The sequence below is a fragment of the Panthera uncia genome, chromosome B1, assembly GCF_023721935.1.
Source record: "Panthera uncia isolate 11264 chromosome B1, Puncia_PCG_1.0, whole genome shotgun sequence".
Classification (NCBI taxonomy): domain Eukaryota; kingdom Metazoa; phylum Chordata; class Mammalia; order Carnivora; family Felidae; genus Panthera; species Panthera uncia.
In genome coordinates this window covers 55,741,329-55,763,371 of record NC_064811.1, presented here as the reverse complement: position 1 = coordinate 55,763,371, position 22,043 = coordinate 55,741,329, and the positions used below count along the sequence as shown (strand labels likewise).

At 40.5% G+C, this 22,043-nt stretch overlaps 1 protein-coding gene across 6 annotated transcripts in view; it reads right to left on the bottom strand.

Moving 5' to 3' along the window:
- The window catches only part of RUFY3 (RUN and FYVE domain containing 3), an 80,679-nt gene extending 69,974 nt beyond the window's left edge, over positions 1-10,705 (bottom strand). For 4 of the 6 annotated variants that reach the window (XR_007457787.1, XM_049630587.1, XM_049630593.1 and 1 more), the window contains exon 1: positions 10,095-10,701. Coding sequence is in view for 5 of the 6 variants with exons in the window: in XM_049630587.1 (XP_049486544.1) it covers positions 10,095-10,443 (349 nt within the window). In the remaining variant the exon portion in view is untranslated. Of the gene's footprint in view, positions 1-10,094 lie in introns of all 6 variants that reach the window. The other 2 variants (XM_049630594.1, XM_049630590.1) reach the window with 2 other exon arrangements.
- Between the last annotated feature and the right edge of the window lie 11,338 nt (positions 10,706-22,043).

Below are 22,043 nucleotides of genomic sequence, written 5' to 3'. Positions count from 1 at the left end.
TGATAATAAGTACTAAAAAATGATTATACCTGAGTTAATTATTTTGTTAGGAACAAAAACCACCAGGAGTATTATCATGCATACTCTTTTCACTTATTAAAATTAACTAGCATCAGGCTAAAGCTAACTCCTATCTTAGTAACTAAAACTGATTTCATGGCTAAGTGGCAGTAGGTAATGATTTACAGATGTAAAGCTACCAGCAACTTAGTAGATATCTTTGGAAATTTATCCTGCTCCTGTTCTGATTTACTCAACTATAAAATGAAACTAAAAAGCTAGCTTCACAAAGCTCATGGGCTCCATGAGAACTTTGCCTGCTTTACACACCATTATACATCTGCTTAAAACAGGACCTACCAAGTATCAGTCTCAAAAGATACTTGTTGGTGTAGATATGTAACTCCAAAGCACTCTATACTCTTGCAATGGTATATTTTCACCCTCCTGTTTCACCTTAACCATGAAAACTTCCAAGTTCCTCAAAACCAAGCTATATTCATGCCCCAACAAATAAGTCATTCTAACACAGGCTTTAGTCACTTGTACCTAACAGATTCATTCATTTAACATGCAATGGGCACCTACTATGCGTTAGTCACAAGGGACATAAGAACAAGGTAGTAGGCAAAAAACAGGCAATTACAGGTGCACAGACGGCTATTCAGTGTTGTTTACATACATAACTATTGAATTTCAAATTTATTTATTCATTTAGGAAGTAGGGCCTCACTGAGCAGAATGAGGAACTAAAGGACTGCTGCTGTCTGAAAAGGAGGCTTCAGTTTAGGATGGGATTCCAGTAATGGGAGGCAGTAAAGGAGGCTGAGAGCATGTAGAGTCGGAAAGCCCACAGTGAATCCTAGATCCACCTTTAGAAGCTGAATAACTTTGGCATAGTATTTGTATCTGTGCCTGTTTCTTCACTGACAGAATGGGGATAATAATATTAACTACTTCAGACTTCACGGAAGTAATGTTAAGTAAAATGCTTAGCATGGCACTTTGTACAAAGTAAGCAGTCAGTAAATACTAGCCATTATCATCATTATAGGTGCTCGAGAATTCTGGGGGGAAAAATGCTACCATCACATGAAGAGTAAGTCAGTAAGGATGAAAGCTCATAGGACTGAGGTAGAGGAAAGTCAAAAGGAGATGTGAGCAAAGGGGATGCTGGGGCATCTCTCAGGCCTTGAGGAAGGAAGACATGGGTCAGAACTTTACCAGGCATTCATATCAGGTGACCAGATTTCTTAAGTTCATAAAAAAGGCAGAGGAAGCAGATGTTTATGCCTGTAGAGTCCCTAAACAGATTCTAAAATTAGAGGAACCGTATTCTATTTTTTTTTAAATTTTTTTTAACGTTTATTTATTTTTGAGACAGAGAGAGACAGAGTATGAACGGGGGAGGGGCAGAGAGAGAGGGAGACACAGAATCGGAAGCAGGCTCCAGGCTCTGAGCCATCAGCCCAGAGCCTGATGCGGGGCTTGAACCCACGGACCGCGAGATCGTGACCTGAGCTGAAGTCAGACGATTAACCGACTGAGCCACCCAGGCACCCCTAGAGGAACCGTATTCTAAAAGGCAACATGCTGAAACAATTTCTGCTTTCTACAGCCTCTTGCTGTCACAGTCTGACAGGCTCTTTTCCTATGTTTTATGAGGTTTCAAATTTCCCCACCTCTGCCCCTATAAACTTCTTTTCAGTTTCCATGCCACTCCCTCTGACACATGCTGCCTGTCATGTCTACTTGGTACAGAACAAGTACAGAACCAGTCAGTCACTAACAGGGTCCCTGCAATCAGGGATACCCACCTTGGTCAGCAGCCCTTGCCTGGTGGGCTTTAGGAAGACCATGAACCTTCCCATTATTTGGAAGTAGTTACAGTAGTGGGCGGGATCATACTGATACTCTCTCAAGTACCACCGCTCTGTAACTCTAAAAACACTTCCTTTCTCATAATTTTAAGTCATGCTATCTTACACTACTGACTTCCCAAAATAAATGTTACAGCTCACACTTGAGCCACTTTACCCTAGAGGAAGAAGTTTCCATGTTAGTAAGGTTTGGGTGGAAAAACAACAGTTCAGATATCCTGCAAAACTCATTAAAAATTTTTTTTGTTTTAATGTTTATTTTTGAGAGAGAGACAGGGTGTGAGCAGGGGAGGGGTAGAGAGAGAGAGGGAGACACAGAATCCAAAGCAGGCTCCAGGTGCTGACTTGTCAGCACAGAGCCTGACTCAGGGCTGGAACTCCTGAACCACGAGATCAGGACCTGAGCTGAAGTCAGATGCCCAATCGACTGAGCCACCCAGGCACCCCTAAAATGGGGTTCTTTAGGGCGCCTGGCTGGCTCAGTTGGTAGAGCCTGTGATTCTTGATCTTGGGGTTGTGAGTTTGTGCCCCACACTGGATGTAGAGCTTACTTACTCTCTTACTTACATGCATAAATAGGGACTCTTTAATTTATGATGGGGACCCATTACCTTTTGTACAATGATAAAGAGGCAGCGTATCTTTTAGGCAACACTTAATTATTTAAGGAATTTTCAAGTATGTTAGACAACAAGAAAATATCATTATTTCATCCAGTTAATTCTGCTACGTTATTCTCCCAGACTTTTTACTACCTATAACCTATACTAGAAGAATATGTTCTCTTAGCTTCTTTGTAAGATTCCATCTCTTTAACACAGATTTCTGCTAAACAAAAAGGAAAAAGATGCAAGACAGAATAAGTCAAGTGAATATGTTCTGAGGCCAATACTAATCTTTTAGCTCCAAAAATTGCTTTCTTTGCCACTTTTGCTCTGCTCTCTCTCTCACCAAACTTACTGCTTTCTACCTAAACTGATTTAATGCTTTGGTGAGGGAGCATACAGTGATTAAGAACATGAGCTGTGACACCACACTATGCAGGAATATGAATTCATTCTGTCCTTCACTTACAAAACTGCAATATAAACAAATATTGAATCATTATGTTGTATACCTGAAATTAATGTAGGGTTATACGTCAGTTGTGCCTCACTAAAAATAAACAAACAAAACACCTCTGGGGATAGGGCCAGAAATCTGTGCTAACAAGATGTCCAGGTGATTGACAGGTGCAAAATTTGAGTTAAGAACTATTCTAAAACCACAGAATCTGTGTCTCCAGATTTGCAAATGCAAATCTAAGGCTACTCTATCAGAATATTTGTATTTTATAATAATTTAGATAAGTCATTTAGAGATACTTAACCAAATACTCTGACAAAAAACATAAGTTGTATACATCTACTTATATGAGTTCTACATGGACTCATTTTTTTTCAGTTTTCATTTTTTTTTTTTATGTTTATTTATTTTTGAGAGAGAAGGAGAGACAGAGCACGAGCAGGGGAGGGGCAGACACAGAACCTGAAACAGGCTCTGGGCTCTGAGCTGTTAGCACAAAGCCCAATGTGGGGCTTTAATCCACAAACTGCGAGATCATGACCTGAGCCAAAGCCAGACACTTAACCAACTGAGCCACCCAGGCGCCCCATTCAGTTTTCATTGTTAAGAGAGTAGTTTTTAAGTATCAGCTCTTCTATCTGTTGCAAATTTTAATGAAAATCAGCACGTACTGATAAATGTGAACTTTTTAGCTCTTTGCAGGGCACATAAAAATATTCCATAAAATGGTAGCCACTAACTACCACTACTATTATCTTACTACTCACATTCTTTCTTTGTAGCTGTTTGGATTACAGAACTACAGTAAAGCTTCTTTCATCTAATGGAGAGCCTTTTAGGATCCTCTAGTATCCAAAATGAAGCTAAGACCAGAAATAAGAAAAAAGAAAACTCTGTCTATAAAGAATTAACCTACGATTATCAAGAGGGGGGCAGTCAAAACAAAGTCTCAAAGATTACATCTAATATTTTGAAATTGTTGTTTTGTCAATCAGAGTGTGAGCTTTTTGATAATGCCGGGCCAGAAGTGTAAGTAAAACAAATGAAAGGAAGCAGAAGGGGAGAAATTGGTTGGGAAGACAAACTGTGATAATTTAGGCAGCAGTGATAATAAGAGCTGTATCAGGAAAGAAAGCAGCAGACAGGCTCTTGTAGCCAAAGGATGCAGGAACTGGGGGAATTGGGGGCATGAACCAGCTCGCCATACCTCACCAGGTCACTGCAGCTGTGGGTGGAAAAGACCCACCTGTATTTAGATACTCTTTAGTTCTAAACTCTAGTTCTCTGGTAGTCACTAACTTACAATTAAACTGTCTGAAGATGGGGGCACCTGGGTGGCTCAGTCGCTTGAGCGTCCAACTTTAGCTCAGGCCATGATCTCACAGCTCATGAGTTTGAGCCCCTCATTGGGCTCTATGCTGACAGCTCTGAGCCTAGAGCCTGCTTCGGATTCTGTGTCTCCCTCCCTCTCTGTCCCTAACCCACTCGCATTCTGTCCCTCTCTCTCAAAAATAAATGTTAAAAAAATTTTTTTTAAGTCTGAAGATGCTACATTTCTGAAGGGTTTTTTTCCTTTTCTATGGGTGTTTATATCTGTCACTTGACAAAATAACATTTAATAGATCAGAAAGTGATTCTTAACACAGGTAAAGTATGCTTAACACAGTTGGAAAAGAGCTGAAAGCCTATGAATCACAGCATTGTAAATGGAGGAACCACTCTACGTCAATTATACCAAAAAGCTGTCTTTAAAAAAGTCACAACTCCATCTGCTATTCTAAAAACTACTATATAAAGATGAACCTTAAATACTTTTAGGTTCTCATTGTTCAATCCTTCCCCGAATACCTATCAGTTTTGAGCAGATGCCGCTATATTTACAAAATAGAATGGAGTATTTTTGTCTTTTCAAAATTAAAAAAAAGCAATACATCAGGTCAACTAATTAATGTGTATTCAACTGCTAACCAGGTATAATGTTTTCTGGAGTGCTATTAAACAATGAAAAAAGAAAAGAGACACAATAATAGAAATGTCCATGGAAGATAAATTAAGATCAGAATATATACATATACACACATAAATAATATATATACATGCACACATACATATATAATATACACATCTTTATATTGTATATATGTGTATAAACCGAACATAAAACTATTTTTTCCCTTACTCATTACTGCATTTATACATAAATGAGACAGTTCCTTCCCCAACATGGGTTCTTAAGGTGCATCTGTGAGAAAGCACATCTGTGAATGTTTCCAGAAACCCTCATTCTCTGCACTTTCCAGGGCTCAACAAGGCATTCACTATTAGCTATATGCAACTTTACAGTGGGTGGACATAGCAATGCTACCATTCCTTCCCACTTTTTTTCTTCCTTCTATTCCCCTCCTAGCCCTTCTACCATCTCACAACAGCACATACAAATACAGAAAGAAAGTTGCTTCTTTGTTGAGTGCAACTTTTTTTTTTTTTTTTTTTTTTTGGTACATTGTTGGAAATGGAAAAGACAAAGTCAGAGATGTGGGTTTATTTGCATGTCATTGCCCTAAACATAAATGTTAGCTGTGGCTCTGGGAGTTGGAAGAAGAAATAAATCACTGTCAGTAGAAGCTGATAACTACGCAAATAGCAGGAGTGCCTCTTCACTCCAACACCAAGAAGCCATCTCTTACTCATCCATGAGAAGACTTTTAAAGTTAGGATGGAAAAGGGAAGCATTAAAAGCATTGTACCATGGCATGAAAGTAGATCCTTATATAATTTATGAGAAATTGGTGTCGAAGGTCATACACCAAAGGGGAAAAAGCCTCATGAAATATGAACCCATACATGTCTGTGAATGCATCCTAAAGTTCTGGAAGAAAACTCACCAAACTCAAAAGTGGTATCCTCAGAAAAGGGGGTAGGTCTCCTACCCAAAAGGAAAGTTCACTTTGTATTCAATGTACTCTTGTACTGTAAATATTTAAACAATGACAATAGATTTATGTGTTACTTGTAGTTTTTATAGATCAAATATTTTTTAAAAGGCATAGTAGGGGGGCGCCCGGGTGGCTCAGTTGGTTAAGTGTCTGACTCTTGATTCCGGCTCAGGTCATGATCTCATGGTTCAGGAGATCAAGCCCTACATCGGGCTCTGTGCTAACAGTGTGGAGCCTGCTTCGGATTCTCTCCCTCTCTCCCTCTCTGCTCCTCCCCTGCTCACACTCCCTCTCTCAAAATAAACATTTTTTTTTTTAAAGGCATGGTTAGGAATTTTTATGACACTTAAAAGCTAGAAGCATAAAAAATTAGCAGACTAGCACTCAAAGACTCAGAAAGGAACATAATCCAACACAGCAAATCAGAAGCCTTCCTTCCTGCTGTATTTAAACATGATGAATATATTAAGGATATTATATCTAGCACGATTTTACACTGACATAGTACACATTATGAACACTGAAAAGTTTAAGCTACGTTCCCTACACACATTCTTGCTATTCTTTATCAGTGTCATTTAAACAAAGCTGAACTCAAATGTAAAGGTTAATTTTTAAAATATCTGAATACAATCAAGGTATCTACAATAAAAAAGATGGCATTGCCTTAATATACAACAGCTCAAAATTATTATATTAAGTACTTTGGGCAAAGACAGTAACAAGAGTTAAAAACTGGGTGATGAGGAGGCAAATACTTATTGGGTACTGAGGTTGAATCTAAGTACTGTCCTGGTAACTGAAATGAGAAATCTTTTTAAAACTGTTTCCTCAGGGGGTGCCTGGGTGGCTCAGTCGGTTAAGCGGCTGACTTCGGCTCAGGTCATGATCTCGCGGTCCGTGAGTTCGAGCCCCGCGTCGGGCTCTGTGCTGACAGCTCAGAGCCTGGAACCTGTTTCAGATTCTATGTCTCCCTCTCTCTGACCCTCCCCTGTTCATGCTCTGTCTCAAAAATAAATAAATGTTAAAAAAAAAAAAATTAAAAAAAAAAAAACACCAACAACTGTTTCCTCAGGTTGCTCAAGTGAACAGCCAGGAGATGCAGAGTTCTGATATCCAAGTACAGTAAAACCTTGTGACTGTGAGTAACTTGTTCTATGAGTGTTCTGCAAGACGAGCAAACAGTTCTAATAAATTTTAACTTGATTAACAAGTGATGTCTTGCAATACAAGTAGTACGTGATGCTGAATGTCACATGATCACAACTGAGCCAATGGTTCTCTCTCTCTCCCTCTCTCTCTACAGGATTGTGGGGTATGGTCCCATGTCGCGGTCTCAGGCCGCAGTGTTTGGCAGAAATTTTTGCATGTTGGAAGGTGCCCACAACTGGCACTAGTGTGTTTTTTGCCACTTCAAAGCACCTCTGGACGGTCCCTTGCTTTTCCAAACAAGAGTAAGCTTAGGAATGCTTTGCTTCATTCTAGGTCAGGCTCTATGCAGACAGAGACCCCTTCCTCTGCTGCCTTCTTGCCAGACACATTAAATACCGTATATGACAGAGTTTATTTATACTGTACTCAACATCCGTTAACGATAGTGAAAGTCATCCTACACAATGACCCTCCTCTCTGGTCTCCCTCACACAAGCCATGAAGGTTTTCAAAGGTAAGTGAAGGTTAATTTATGCTTCTTTATATTGTATATTTTCTTTGTTACTTTGTATTATATTACAGTATTTTATTCATTTTCATATGAATGTTTTTGGGTTGTGGAATGAATCACCTGAGTTTCCATTATTTCTTATAGGGAAATCCGCTTTGATACACAGTGCTTTGGATTACAAGCATGTTTCTGGAACGAATTAGGCTTGCAAACCAAGGTTTTATTGTACATGATAGAAAGTAATACTGCATTGACTCTGCAGGGCAGCCACAAAAAAATCTTTTAATTTATTGAGTATTCCTTTTCCAAAGTATGCATGTGTTCTGAAGTACATATAAAAATAACAAGGTGGGGTGCCTGGGTGGCTCAGTTAATCCTCCGACACGTGGTTTAGGCTCAGGTCATGATCTTGTGGTCACAGGATCAAGACTATGTTCAGCTCCATGCTGGACATGGAGGCTACTTAAGATTCTCTCCCTCCCTCTCTCAAAAAAAAAAAAAAAAAAAAAGAAAGAAAAGAAAAGAAAATATGGTAAAAATAAAAACTCAGGACAAGAACTGCTCAATACATCTGTATCGTAAGGTAGAGACTAAGAGATTACACCTATGAAGCTTCAAGTCTTCATTCCTGATCTTGATTATGCTTAGGCCCTAATTTTCTAACAATACTTAAAAAAAAAAAAGAGCTAATCCTTAATAGGAGGAAGCATCAAGTAAATTAACTGAAATTCAGATAATCCCCACAGCTGACACCTCCACAGTTGAGCATTTGCTGTGTCCATAAAGTTTGTGGGGTGCCTGGGTGGCTCAGTGGGTTGAGACTCCGATTCTGCTCAGGTCATGATCTCGCAGTTGGTGAGTTCAAGACCCGCGTTAGGCGCTGTGCTGACGGCTCAGAGTCTGGAACCTGCTTTGGATTCTGGGTCTCCCTCTCCTTCTCTGCCCCTCCCACGATGCACCTGCACACTCCCTCTCTCAAAAATAAATAAACATTAAAATAAATAAATAACTAATGGTTGTACCACAACCTTTACAGAATTATAAAGAATTGATAGGAGTGTCTTCATCCTATAGTGATGTGGTTAATAAGCAGATTACACAGAAATAAAATTTTAAGGAGAAAAAAGAGGCCATGCTTAAAGAACAAAGTAGAAAGCAGATTCCTTAGAAAATTGAAAGTAATGTTGTGAATATTATCTTTACTTCCCCTACTGATTAAAGGACTAATTTCTACCTTGATTAGGCACTCCCATCTTGAGATTAGCACATACTACTCCAACACACAACCTATGGTTTTACTAAGACTTTTTGTCAGTGGTCAGTGTTGGCCCTCTTTCTAGGTAAGTAACAGAAACGGTGACACTGGACTATTACCTCCAGCTGAACCCAATGGCTCCTAACCTAAGAGAACCATGCCCCCAGTTTCAGAGGTTTGGTGTTTGTTTAAGGAGCACGGGCTTGGTAGGCAAGGAATCTGGGTCAACTTCAGTCCTACTCTAAAGCTGTTACTTGGGTCAAATCATTCAATAATACTGATCCTCAGCTTGATCTGAAAACGTGGCATCCTATTTGTCTCACAGATGTGAGGATTAACTATGATAATCACAGCATAGGCACACAGAAAACATTTGACTCTTAATGTCATAAGGGATGGATTAGGGGTAGAAAAGACAAAGTCAGGATTTCTTGGTTGTGTAGAGCAGTTAAAAGGCTTGCTCTGGTGAGAAAAGAAGTCTCTAGCTCTATTTCTGGGAAAGAGATTCCCTCATCACCTTAGGCAAGTTTCTCCCCCTTTTCAGAACTCATACAACAAAGTACTTGGCATTTACAGCATGCCTTGTATCTTCAGCCACATTTTCATACTGTAAGACCCTGTCATGTTAAACCAGATTTAACACTCCTCCAAGTCTTTTTACACACACTGCCTACTCTAGAACCCCGCTCCTGGCAAGTAGCAATGAACAGCTGTTGACTGATAAAGCACAAAGTGAGGTCCGCTGCATTCAGGGGGCTCCCGAGGCGGTGGTATTAAAAGGTGGAGGCCTCTGCCTGCCAAACGGTACGATCTCGGGAGGGGCCCCTCCAAAACCACACATTCCATTCATGTCAACTCGCGTACTGGTCCTGATTTCTCTTCTCAATCCCTTGGACGCATCTGTGATATTTACGGGTGTGGCGTGAACGCTTGTAAAAATTTTAGTGGTACAACCGAGGCCGCCCGGGCGGCGGCGGCGCAGCAGCCACACCTACTCCGCGGCCCCGGCGCCTGGAGCTCGCAGAAGGCGGGCCAACGGGGCTGCCGGGTCTCTGGGCGCCGCCCCCTCCTCGGCTCCTACGGGAAAGGCACCCAGCCTGGGACCGGGGACTGGGACCCGGCGAGCACGTGGGAGGCTGGCGAGGACGAGCGTCCGGCCCAGGAGGGGAGGGGAAGCCGAGCCGGGCGGGAGCCAGCGGCCTGGGGAGACTCCGAGGTAAACAGTCCGGCGCCCGGACCGCGGCAGCCCCCCTGCACCCTTCCCGGCCGAGTCCCCCCTTCCCGCCGCCACTCACGGTGCTTGCCGCCGCCGCCGCCGCTCGGGTAGCTCAGTAGCAGGAAAGGCAGCGGGGAGCCCGGCGACGGCGGGGTCCTCCAGGAGCGCTGTTGCTGCTGCGGCGGCGGGCGCGCTGCGAAGCCGGCGCCTCCATCTCCTGGGTAGAGCAGGAAGAAGGGGGCGGCCACTGGTGAGCCGGGATCCGACTGCCCGGCAGGAGAGGCCAGCGGCGGCCCCGCCTCATCCTCTCGGTCCGCGCCCCCGGCTGGAGCGCGGCTCGGCTCCTCCAGCAGCTGCTCCCCGCCCCTCGCCGGTTCCTCGCTGCAACTTTCCGCGCCGGCGTTGGGCGGCGGCGCGGTCTCAGCCATGCTCGCTCTTTGCTTCGCCGCCGCCTCGTACTCGCGCCCGGGCCTGGGCCGGGGAGTAGAGGGTCACGGCGGCGAGTCGCCGCCTCGTCCCGTCCGCGTCGCCGCCGCCACCTTTCTCCTTGGCCGCGGGCCGGCGTCTGGGCTCCGTCGCGCCGTCTACAGCCCGCCCCGCCAGGGTCCGAGCCAGCTGGTGCGACGGCCCCGCCCGACGGAGCGGTCTACCTACCGGCCGCCTCCTCTCGCCCGCCCCTCCCGCCCCGGCCCCCAGCCTGCGGCGCGGCTCCCCTAGGGGGCGGCGTCCTCCTCTTCCCACTTCCCACCTTCCGCTTCCCTCCGCCGGCGTTGACCTCCCTCCCGACCCTAGGGGAGGAGACGGCGCCCAGTGCGCGTCCTTACCCGCCCCCGGCACGGCCCTCTTAAACTGTCAGGTGTGTTTGCCCTTCCCAGTGCTTGAAAGGTGGGAGACCTGGCGAGATAGCTAGCGGCGTTTTGTGTTGCAGCCTAACTTCTGCCGTAGCACCGAGGCACAAAGATCTGGGTGGGAGAAGAGGACAAAGCTGATTTTAAAAAGGAACCTCCCTCCCCCCCGGGTATTAAACTGTACCATTTGCCTTTCACACACTAGAACTTTAACCGTTGATTCACGGTTTTGATTCCTGAGCTTTTTATGTGAGCAACTAGAGGTGGGTGTCTTCCTTCTACCACCTCTTTTGTTCCCTCTCTTGTGCGCCCTGTAGAAATCTTGTATTTGCTTTGACTTCAACTCCCTGGTTTTCCGGTGTTCTGGGTGCGCATGAGTGCATTTTAAGCCAAACAGATCAGAATTTATACGGCAAGCGCCTATTATAGGTCGGCAGTTTTCACTTTCATAGTGCTTCCGTCTCGCTAGTAATTGGCCGCTGTTGCTTTATTCTGAATGTTTGAATCAATGATTACTGATCCAGTAATTCCCATAAATAAACATTTCTTTCTCTAATAAAGACAATTTGCAGTATTATCGTTATTTCTTACGCTGGATTCTGTGAATGTATCCTTGCATTTCCTAGCAGATTAGCTTTGTGTTCAGGTTGCAAAATGCTGGCATAGAATCCATGTTGACTTTTAATTAAAAATCACTGTTGTGTAACATTTTGCCCACTTGCTTTTCTCTTTCTCTGGTCCGACTTTCCCTCTGTAGAGAAAGTTATACTTCTCTAGGAAACTAAACCTTTTTACTGTTAATATTCTCTGAAAACCACTCTCAAAGTACAAGAAATTAACATGAAACTTCTAATACTCTTTTCCGTCAAAACTTTTAAGCAAAAAGTATTTAAACAGATGTTTACAAGAGGCTGATTTCAAGGAGTCTGACAATTTCTTAGTAGCTTTTCAGTTTCTGGCATTTCCCTGACCTGTGGATCCCAGCGCTACTGCCTGCTTGAGTTGTCTTTTGAGCCAGGATTCCTCTTTTGTAAAAATTATTCTATTACTTACTCATAGAGATGCGGGGATTAAATAAGAAATATAGGGAAAGCCTTTAAAACAAGATTTGGCATAGGGTAAAATTATTATTATAAGCTATATTTCATCACCGTGGCAAAACAGCATATAATTTACAGTAGTAAGACAAAACTGAGAGTAAAAAAAAAACAACTTTTCATTGTATCTTTAGGTTGTTTGGACCTTTTCATGTAAGCTTTGGTGAAGGTGCGAGTCTTAATAAAAACACACTTGCCTTTTAGGAATTACAAACTGTAATACCTTGAAGAGAAAAACAAAGATTCCAGATGTATTGCATGGTTTTAATGTCCATCCTTCACTGGATCTTTTATCTTGTTTTTGCATGCAGAAAATTTTAAGTATTTTAGTTCCTTCACAGGGATGTTTTGAAATGTTTCAGTAAAGAATTTGACAAGAATATACACTTACTCCTTTGTAGGTAGAAGAAAAGAGCAAAGTCCTCACAAATCAGAATCAGCCAAGGGAGTCACCGAGTTAAAGTGTGAAATACTATCTAGTCTAAATTGCCAGCTTTCTCCATTCTAGTTTGTTAAGGTTCCTAGAGGTATTAGAAATATTGACATGCTGTGGAATTTTGCAGCGTATTGTGTGTGTGTGTGTGTGTGTGTGTGTGTGTGTGTGTGTACCTCTGCATTTAAAAGCAGTTATATTTATGCTTTATGTCATTAATTAAGTGGCAGTGTAATGAATATAGAAAACCAGTTGAAGTATGAGTCCTTTGAAATTTATAGGTAAGGCTGTTTATGAGCCTTTTCTTTAAAGGTACATGGTACTCCAAGTTCCTAGTTGCTTATGCTTTTAGCTTTTGGATCAATAATATAGTCACAGCTCTGCATAAGCTTTAGTGCAATAAGAGTCGATTCAGCTGCTACACACATTTAGGGAAGCCAAGATTATAAAAACAAGCCTAAACATGTTACTTCTTGAAAATCCACAGAACATCTTACTATACTGTTTTAAAGTGACAAAATCCAAGCCACTGTGAGAATCAAGCCTTATTAATTTTCTTCTGAAATAAAGCAAGACATTCTTTTCAACTTACCTACATTTTCTTTCTGGTTTTCCATCTTTTATTTTTTTTGAAACTCTTTGGTGATCTTAAGGATGACACTTAGATGATAGGACAAAACTTTTTAGAGATCAATGTGATGGGTGTACTTTTAGCATAAGCTATTTATTTATTTGTTTATTTTTAGAAAGTGAGAGTGTGTGCGAGTGGGGGAGGGGCAGAAGGAGAGAGAGAGAGACAGAGAGAGAGAGAGAGAGAGAGAGAGAGAGAGAGAATCTCAAGCAGGCTCCATGCTTACCTTGGAGCTGGCATGGGTCTTGATCCCATGACTGCAAGATGATAGCATAGGCTTTTTAGAGCTATGATAAGAGAAAAAATACCTCTTGGAAACAGTTGAAACGGTTTTGTCTTTTTTTTTTTTTTTTTTCCGGTGTAGTATAAAAGCTTGTTATCATTTAAAAATAATGGTTTCCTTGAGCTGTTTATGTTTCATTGTCTGGTACTTGGGAAAAGACTTATTTGAAAATAATACACTCAATTTAACACTTCATGTTTAACTTCTGATTTTAGTTTTTTAAACTTTTTTTTAACGTTTATTTTTGAGGGAGAGAGACATAGCACAAGCAGGGGAGGGGCAGAGAGAGAGAGAGAGAGAGAGAGGGAGGCACAGAATTTGAAGCAGACTCCAGGCTCTGAGCTGTCAGCACGGAGCCCGACATGGGGCTCAAACTCATGAGCTGTGAGATCATGACCTGAGCCGAAGTCAGATGTTTAACCGACTGAGCCACCCAGGCGCCCCAACTTCTGATTTTATAAGTGCAGAAATTTATTTATACCATTTAATGTAAAGCTTCAGTGTGAAAGCTCTCTGTAGAGTCTACTTAGCTTTACTTTTCAATCACAAGATTTTGATCACTGTTACTAACTTACTTTGGCAAAATATTAATTACAAAAATACTTCAATATATATGTTCTCTCCATGTTTATTTTATCTCTAATAGTCTTAGAAATATAAGCACTACTTGTAATGCAATTTTTTTTTTTTTTTTTGAAAGAGAGAATGGGAACTCCAGCACTTCGGGGAGAGGGGCAGAGGAAGCAAGAGGGAATCTTAAGCAGGCGCCACTATCAGCGCAGAACTGGTCTGGGGCTCCATCCAACAACTGGGATCATGACCTGAGCTGAAATCAAGAATTGGACATTTAACCGACTGAGCCACCTCGGTGTCCCAGAATGCACTCTTAAGAAATTATTTCTCTTAAGCAATATATTTAACCTAGGTCACACAATGGCAGTTTTATTTGGGTGGGAGAAATATGGATGTGTTTTTCCATTTTTCTACTTTCCTGTATTTGCAAGTAGTCTATAATGAACGCATTACCTTTATCATAGAAAATAAAACATGTTGAGGGATGATTTGGGTTAAGTTTGATAATTATACTTTTTTTTTTTTTTTTTTTTATGAAGATCTAATAGCAAAGAGCAAAGTGGTGTTCCTTGTGTTTGCTGTGAAGTAGAGTTCAACTGCCCTACGGTAGAGAAGCTTATCATATATATTTTGTGTCAGCCTGGAGTTTTAATATCTCAATAGTGTTGTTGAAACTATCTGGTTGTTTGCTTTTCTGACCTATGACTTTATTCGCCATTTGTTCTGCTTCTCATACATTCTTTAAATTCTCTTTTAAATTTCTGTGAAATCTGTCCCTTAATTAGTTTTCTCTGCTTTAACTGAAATCTTCTTTTCTTGCCTTTATTATTGCAAAGGACCCCTAGCTGGTTTTCCTGTCTCTGTTTTTAATCTATTCCCATCCCATTGCTCTATAGCAGTTAGAATGAGTGATTATCTGAAGGTTGATCTAATTATGTCACACAGATTCTTAAAAACCTTGCTTGCCTTCTCCATATCTGGGATCTAGTCTAAGGTCTTTCATGATCTAACCCCTCCCCATCTTTTCAATATTATCTCCCAACCTTGCTTTGCCCTTGTTGCTTTGGATTAACTTAAATGTTTGGCATTACCCATATTGCTACACTCACTCTTCCTCCAAGATTCTATCAAGTAGAACTTCTCTGCCTTCCTTATGTAAGAGGTACATGCCTCTTTTCAGGTTCCATAGCATACTAACTAAGCAGTTAATCACTCCAGCTGCAACATGTCCGTCTCTTCCACCAATGTATCTACTCTCAAGGTTGACATCTTTGAGTTTCTCTTTTTTACAACACAACAGGTTTGCTCCTCTGGTAGTTCTCAGGCCACCTCCCTCACCAGCGATAAAAATCCCTTTCCTCTTTCTAAAATCTTCTTAAGGGGCACCTGGGTGGCTCAGAAGGTTGGTTGAGCTTCCGACTTCAGCTCAGGTCATGATCTCGCTGTTAGTGAGTTTGAGCCCCACATTGGGCTTGCTGCTGTCAACCTGTCAGCGCAGAGCCTGCTTAGGATCTTCTGTCCCCCTCCCTCTGTTCCCCCGCTTGCACTCTCTCAAAAACAAACATTTTATTTATTTTTAATGTTTTTAAATTTACATTTATTTATTTTTGAGAGACAGAGAGAGACAGAACACAAGTGGGGGAGGGGCAGAGAGAGAAGGAGACACAGAATCGGAAGCAGGTTACAGGCTCTGAGCGGAGCCGTCAGCACAGAGCCCAACGCGAGACTCAAACCCACAAATTGTGAGATCATGACATGAGCCGAAGTCGGATGCTTAACCGACTGAGCCACCCAGGCTCCCCAAAACAAATAAATATTTAAAAAAAATAATATCTTCTCAAAATTCTGTGCCATCAGGACCCTGAATAAAAAAATGATTCAGAGAAGTTGGACTCAAAATGAAGTCTAAGGAATAAACTTATTTATTTAGCCTTAATTTCCCTTTATGTGTATCTTTGAATGTGGTGTGATTAGAAATGTAATGGGGTGCCTGGGTGGCTCAGTTGGTTAAACATCCGACTTTGGTTCAGGGTGAATTGGAGCCCTGTTTTCAGGCTCTATGCTGACAGCTCAGAGCCTAGAACCTGCTTCAGATTCTGTGTCTCCCTGGCTCTCTGCCCCTCCCCTGCCCATGCTCTGTCTCTCAAAAATAAATAAAACGTTAAAAAAAAGTAAGTACAGTTGACCCTTGACAATATGGGTTTGAACTGCGCAGGTACTCTTATCTGAGGATTTTTTGAATAAATTGAGTCCAGATTGGTGAGTGTATTTTCTCTTCCTTTTCTTTAGCTTACTTACTTTATTGTAAGAATATAGTATGTAATAACATATAACATAAAAATAGATGTTAACCGACTGTTTATGTTATCAGTAAGGCTTCTGGTCAACAGTAGGCTATTATTAGTAGTTAAGTATTTGGGAATTCAAAAATGATACATGGATTTTCAACTGTAAGGGCAGGAGGGAGGGCGGGGGTCAGGGAGTGTTGGCATCCTTAATCTCCTGTTGTTCAAGTGTCAACTGTATGTCTAAAAGAGCTCATTTAATAAGTATAAAAAATTATGGGTGTTAATAAAGTTTTGTTTAGTCATCTACTTATTTTGAATATACTCCTGTCCCACCCATGGTAAGGTGATCTCCTAATATATTAACATAAGCCATTTAACATAGGTCATTTAAAGCAATGCTTAAGGATAAAAGGAACAGTCCCCTAGTGTAAAGTTTCCTGAGGCCCAAGGACTTCTAGCTTCAGAGAGTCCAGGAACCCACTTGTGGTGTATGTAAAATGTGATTAAGCCTACGTTATTGTACTGAGGGGCGGGGGACGGGGAAGGTCCATTGCTTTCAACAGATTCTCATGGGACTAAGTTTGAGGTTTTGTAGTCCCATGTTAATACCACCCCATATTTCATTCTTGTAATTAATTTCAGTCATGTCCCTGTTATTAGCTAAGAGAAACCTAAAACTGGTGTGCCCAGGGCAGTGTTTCCCGAAGTGTATTCTGTAGACCATCTGGATCAGGCTCATCTGAGGTCCCTGTTAAAAATATAAGTCCCCAGATCAACACCAAGTCAGCTAAATCAGAATCTGTGATAGTAGGGCACAGAAATCTGCTTTTTAAACCTATCACATTAGGCACTCTGGATTGTAGCACTGTGATATGATAGATACAAGGAGAAAATTAACTCAAGTGGAGTAATTTTTTTAAATGGATTAACAGTAACTAACACTAAGCACTTAACTACCTGCCAAGTGCTGTTCTAAATGCACATTATATGGTTTAACTACTTAAATGGCTATAACATCATATATTATCCAATGTGAGGAAACTGGGATGGAGATTAAGTAGGCCAAAGACACACTGTAAGTGGTGACCCTGGGATTTAAACAATCTGGCTCCAGAGGTCAAACTCCTAATTGCTACCCTGTATTATTTAAGGCAGACCATTTTATTCGTTTCCTCCAGAGTTTTTTGTTTTGTTTGTAGTTTTGAAAATATTTATTCTTAGTATTTACTATAACTTAAAGCTTTACATAGAAACCCATGTAAAAAAGTCATTTTCTTCTTCAAAAATGAATAAAGGAATCCAGAAAACATATCTGCAATGCATAAAGTAACTATATCAAATTAAAAACTTTGATATTGAGAAAATATACTTTAAGCAAAATTGATTAATTTTTTTTTTTTTTAACATTTACTCATTTTTGAGAGACAGAGTGTGAGTGGGGCAGGGGCAGAGAGAGGGAGACACAGAATCCCAAGCAGGTTTCAGGCTCTGAGCTGTCAACACAGAGCCTGACACGGAGCTCGACCTCATGGACTGCAAGATCATGACCTGAGCTGAAGTCAGATGCTTAACTGACTGAGCCACCCATGCACCCCAAACTTTAAGCAAAATTTAAAACATACATGTTAATGTTTGTTGATTTGGGTGGTGTTAAATTTTTTATGTTTCTGTGTTTACACATTTAATGGCAAAATGCAAATGTGTTAAAAAGAATCACTACCTAAAAGAATTTTTTAAACTATGATTTATTACCTGAAGCAACTTTCAGCTTGAATGATTTGGAACTTTAGTTGAATCCTACATGATTTTGGGGGATCATTTATTATTCAGACAGTGGTACATGTTCCTCATTGTTATCTCTAAGATGTAAATTATACTGACCTTCACCTTTCTTGAATTACTTTGGTAATGTTAACATATTACTGTAACATTAACTTAAAATTCTTTTATTTTAGACAAGGAAGGAATAGGCAACTCCAGCTACTCCTCAGAGATGGAATTTATTTTTTTGTGTCAGATATGTGAGTATAATTATTTAAGTTACCGAAGCTATTTTTTATGTTTAGGATCACAAAAACTAATTTCCCAGTTTGCCAAAAGCTTTGACCATTGAGGTCTGATAAGCAAATAAATTTATTTCTACACAAAAATTAAAGGATACATTAATTCCTTCATAAGAATATAGGTAAGAAACAGTGGCTTAGAGAAATGATCTCAAAGCTAGTCAGCAGGTAGAGTAAGTCACTGGATCACTAATTTGGTATTTTCTTCCACTTTAATTTTTAATATTTTTATTATCAATAGTTACCCATAGCTTAACATGCTGACATAAAACAGGTTGTTGCCTTGGACTGATGCCAGAAACCAGTAATCTATTTTATTGGAACTGTTACCCATGAGACTCCCCGAAGTTCACAAAGGAGTCACTATGGTAAGTGATCACATTGAGTAGTTAGCAATTTATCATTCCCGTGTTATGACGATACCCAGCACATCTCAGTTCTCTTTGAGTAAATACAAAATTTGGGTGACATAAATATCATATACAGCAGTCTTTGTTACTTCATTAGCTATCAGTTCACATCAGGCAAGGTCATTTTTTATGTTCGGAATCAGGATAGCACCATCTATGGCCTAGCTTTTCCAGAATGAATTAACGTTTATAATGTATTGTGAGGTCTCTGAAGGAGTACTTGATACATTTGGGGGAATATTTAACAGGCATAACTTTTTTCTTTTCTTCCTTTAAAACATTTTTCCTCACCACAACGTTGTACATCTGGCAGGGATTTGACATAGAAAATCTTTTTAAGTCTAACTTCATTTCCTTGCTTTTTGTCTTGTGCCAGATTTTCTGTATTTCAAGTCACCCAATGCTCCCCTCTTCTTCTAAACTTAGGACATTAAATTTCTGAATCACTTTTACATATATCTACACTTTATTCTCTATATTTGTGCAATGATAGGAATCGCTATACTATTAGCTACATTTCACTCAGCACCTGTGTGTGAGATGTGTTAATTCTCACACTATAGTAAGAGCCAACACTTACTAGGTGATTATTGTATAACAGGGATTGTTCTAAGTGCTTTACATTAATTAACAATTTAATTATATTAATCCTCATAAAAACTCTATGAAGTAGGTACTACTACTAATAATTGCAGTTTATATGAAAAACTAAGGAATGGAGAGGTGAAGCAACTTACCCCAAATCATAGACTAAGTGATGGAACTGGGTTAGGAACTTGGATAGTCTAGTCTACCCTCGAATTGGGAAAACTGTTTTACACCTGTTTCTCCTTTACACTACAGCTATACTCACAATACTTCTGACACCAGATGTGAGTTTTCCCCCCCACCAATCGTGTTGGGTGTTGTACAATTTAACTCAATTCTGACACTCTCTACCTGGAGATAATTCAAGTTGTTACCGTGGTTGACTGATCAGCTATAATCTGAGGGTCCCATGACCCCCTTCCTGGGTCCAATTAATTTGCTAGAGTGTCTCACAGAACTCATGCAAACACTTATGTTTATTACCAGTTTAAAGGTATAAATGATACCTTTATGATATGGATACAGGACACAGATGAATAGTCAGATGAAAAGATGCATAGGGTGAGGTGTGGGAGGGTGCCAAGCACAGAAGCTTCTGTCCCCATGAAGTTGGAAAGCATCACCCTCCCGGTGTGGATGCATTCACCCATCTGGAAGCTCCTTTGAACTTCATACTATTGGGATTTTACGGAGGCTTTTTCACATAAGCATAATCAATCATCAGTTCCATTTCCAACCTCTCCCCTCTCCAGAGAATGGGGAGTGGAGCTGAAAATTCCAAGCTTCCAATTATGGCCTGGTCTTTCTGGTGAGCCATCACCATCATCCAAAAGCCATGCTAGGAGCCCACCCACAGTTACCTTTCAGCTCAGATCATTCACAGTCGTGGGATTGAGCCCCAGGTTGGGCTCTGCAGCAAGTGTGAAGCCCACCTGAGATTCTTTCCCTGCCTCTCCCCTGCTCATGTGTGTGCACTCTATCTCTCTCAAAATAAATAAACATTAAAAAAAAATAAAGAACAAAAGATGCTCCGAGTGCTCTTATCACTTGGGAATTAACAAGGGTTTACTGTTCCAAGAATCGGGACAGAGCCAATACATATATTTTCTATTATCTCACAGCTCTTAACCATTGTTATATCACCTCTCTAAGGTAGGTATAATAATTGTACCATGCAGATGAAGGAGTCTGACATAAGTAATTAATGCAAAAACACCCAAACTGCAAAAGCTTTACTTTTTCTACTGTATCAGAAAAGGAAGTGTAGGATGGGGCTTTGAAGCCAGAAAAGCTGGATTGAAATCCTGACTCTACTAAATAGCTATATGACCTTCAGAAAGTTGTTTTTCTGGGTCACAATTTCCTCATCTTTAAAATATGGCTAATAGAATTTACTGTACAAGAGTTGTGAGGAATAAGAAACTAAGTACACTAAAGTGCTTACAAAAGTACCTTAGCACTAAGTTTTCATTTTATTTCCAACCAACCTCTTTATGAAGAAACAAAATTACTTGACACGTGCTACTGAGAAAGCTGTAAGCCAGAGATAAAGATAATGAAGGCTCCTATTAAGCCTGTCTGGGCCCAAATCCCAAGTGTGTATCCTTTATAAAGTTAACCTCCTGGAATTTCAGCATCCTCATAAATGATACATGGAGAACAGTACCACGCCTCAGAAAGTTATTGTAAAGGTTAAATTTGGTGACACACAACTGGTACATGGCAATTGTCTAGTAAATATTAACCAGTGATCATCTCTGCATCTCTAGCAGCTAGATATTATTTAATGAACAGTGGCATAGTTAGAACATCTTTTGTGCGTTCCTTCTCTAGTCCTGTCATTTCCTTTCCTGGCATCATCCCAACTATTTTTCATTTCACCATCTCACGGGCACCTGGGTGGCTCAGCTGGTTGAGCATCTGACTTCGGCTTAGATCATGATCCTGTGGTTCATGAGTCTGAGCCCCATATCAGACTTGCTGCCGTCAGCCAGTCAGCACAGAGCCGCTTTGGGTCCTCTGTCCCCCTCTCTGCGCCCCTCCCCCCTTGCACTCTCCCCAAAATAAGTATTAAAAAAAGTTAGTTCACCATCGCAGCATCTCTTTCCTACTGTAAAAACCAGGGTAACTAAAGAAAAATGTAACTTTTTTACTATTTAAATTTGTCACTTACCTAGCAGTAAAACTACCAAATTTTCAGCAAATGGGAGTATACAAACAGCAACTGCTACAAGTCACCAGTACAGTATGGAAAATGGAATTTTTACCTTATTTACCACATTGACTATTAGAAATATTCACAATGTAATTGAAGCATATCTCTTTCTACTTTTAACTGAAGTTCCTCTACATTCCTAAGCTTTTACTACACACAGTGTATACAATCTTTAAGTTGACAAACCTATTAACAAGTATCCTGCTCATGAATTACACTTAGGTAAGTGAAATGTGTGTCAGAACTGTTTTACAGACTCTTACAAATAAGATGATTGCAAAGGTACATTCTTTTCACTTTACAAGAAAAATGATAAAAGTGTTCTAAGTTTGACTGTTGCTTCACAACCATCTGTGAAATTTTCATAGACTACTACTTGACAGATTACTTTTTTCAACACCTCCGTTTTTCCCAAGTACTTTCATATTGCTTCCAAATATAAAAGTACTACCTCCATACTATTTTTTAGTATGACTTCAAAGGACCAAAAAAAAAAATAATAATAATAAAATAAAATTGAACAACAACCCAAATATCCCCGTCGACAAGAATTTTTAAAATTTAGGGTTAGGTATTATATATCAATACAATAACTTCGG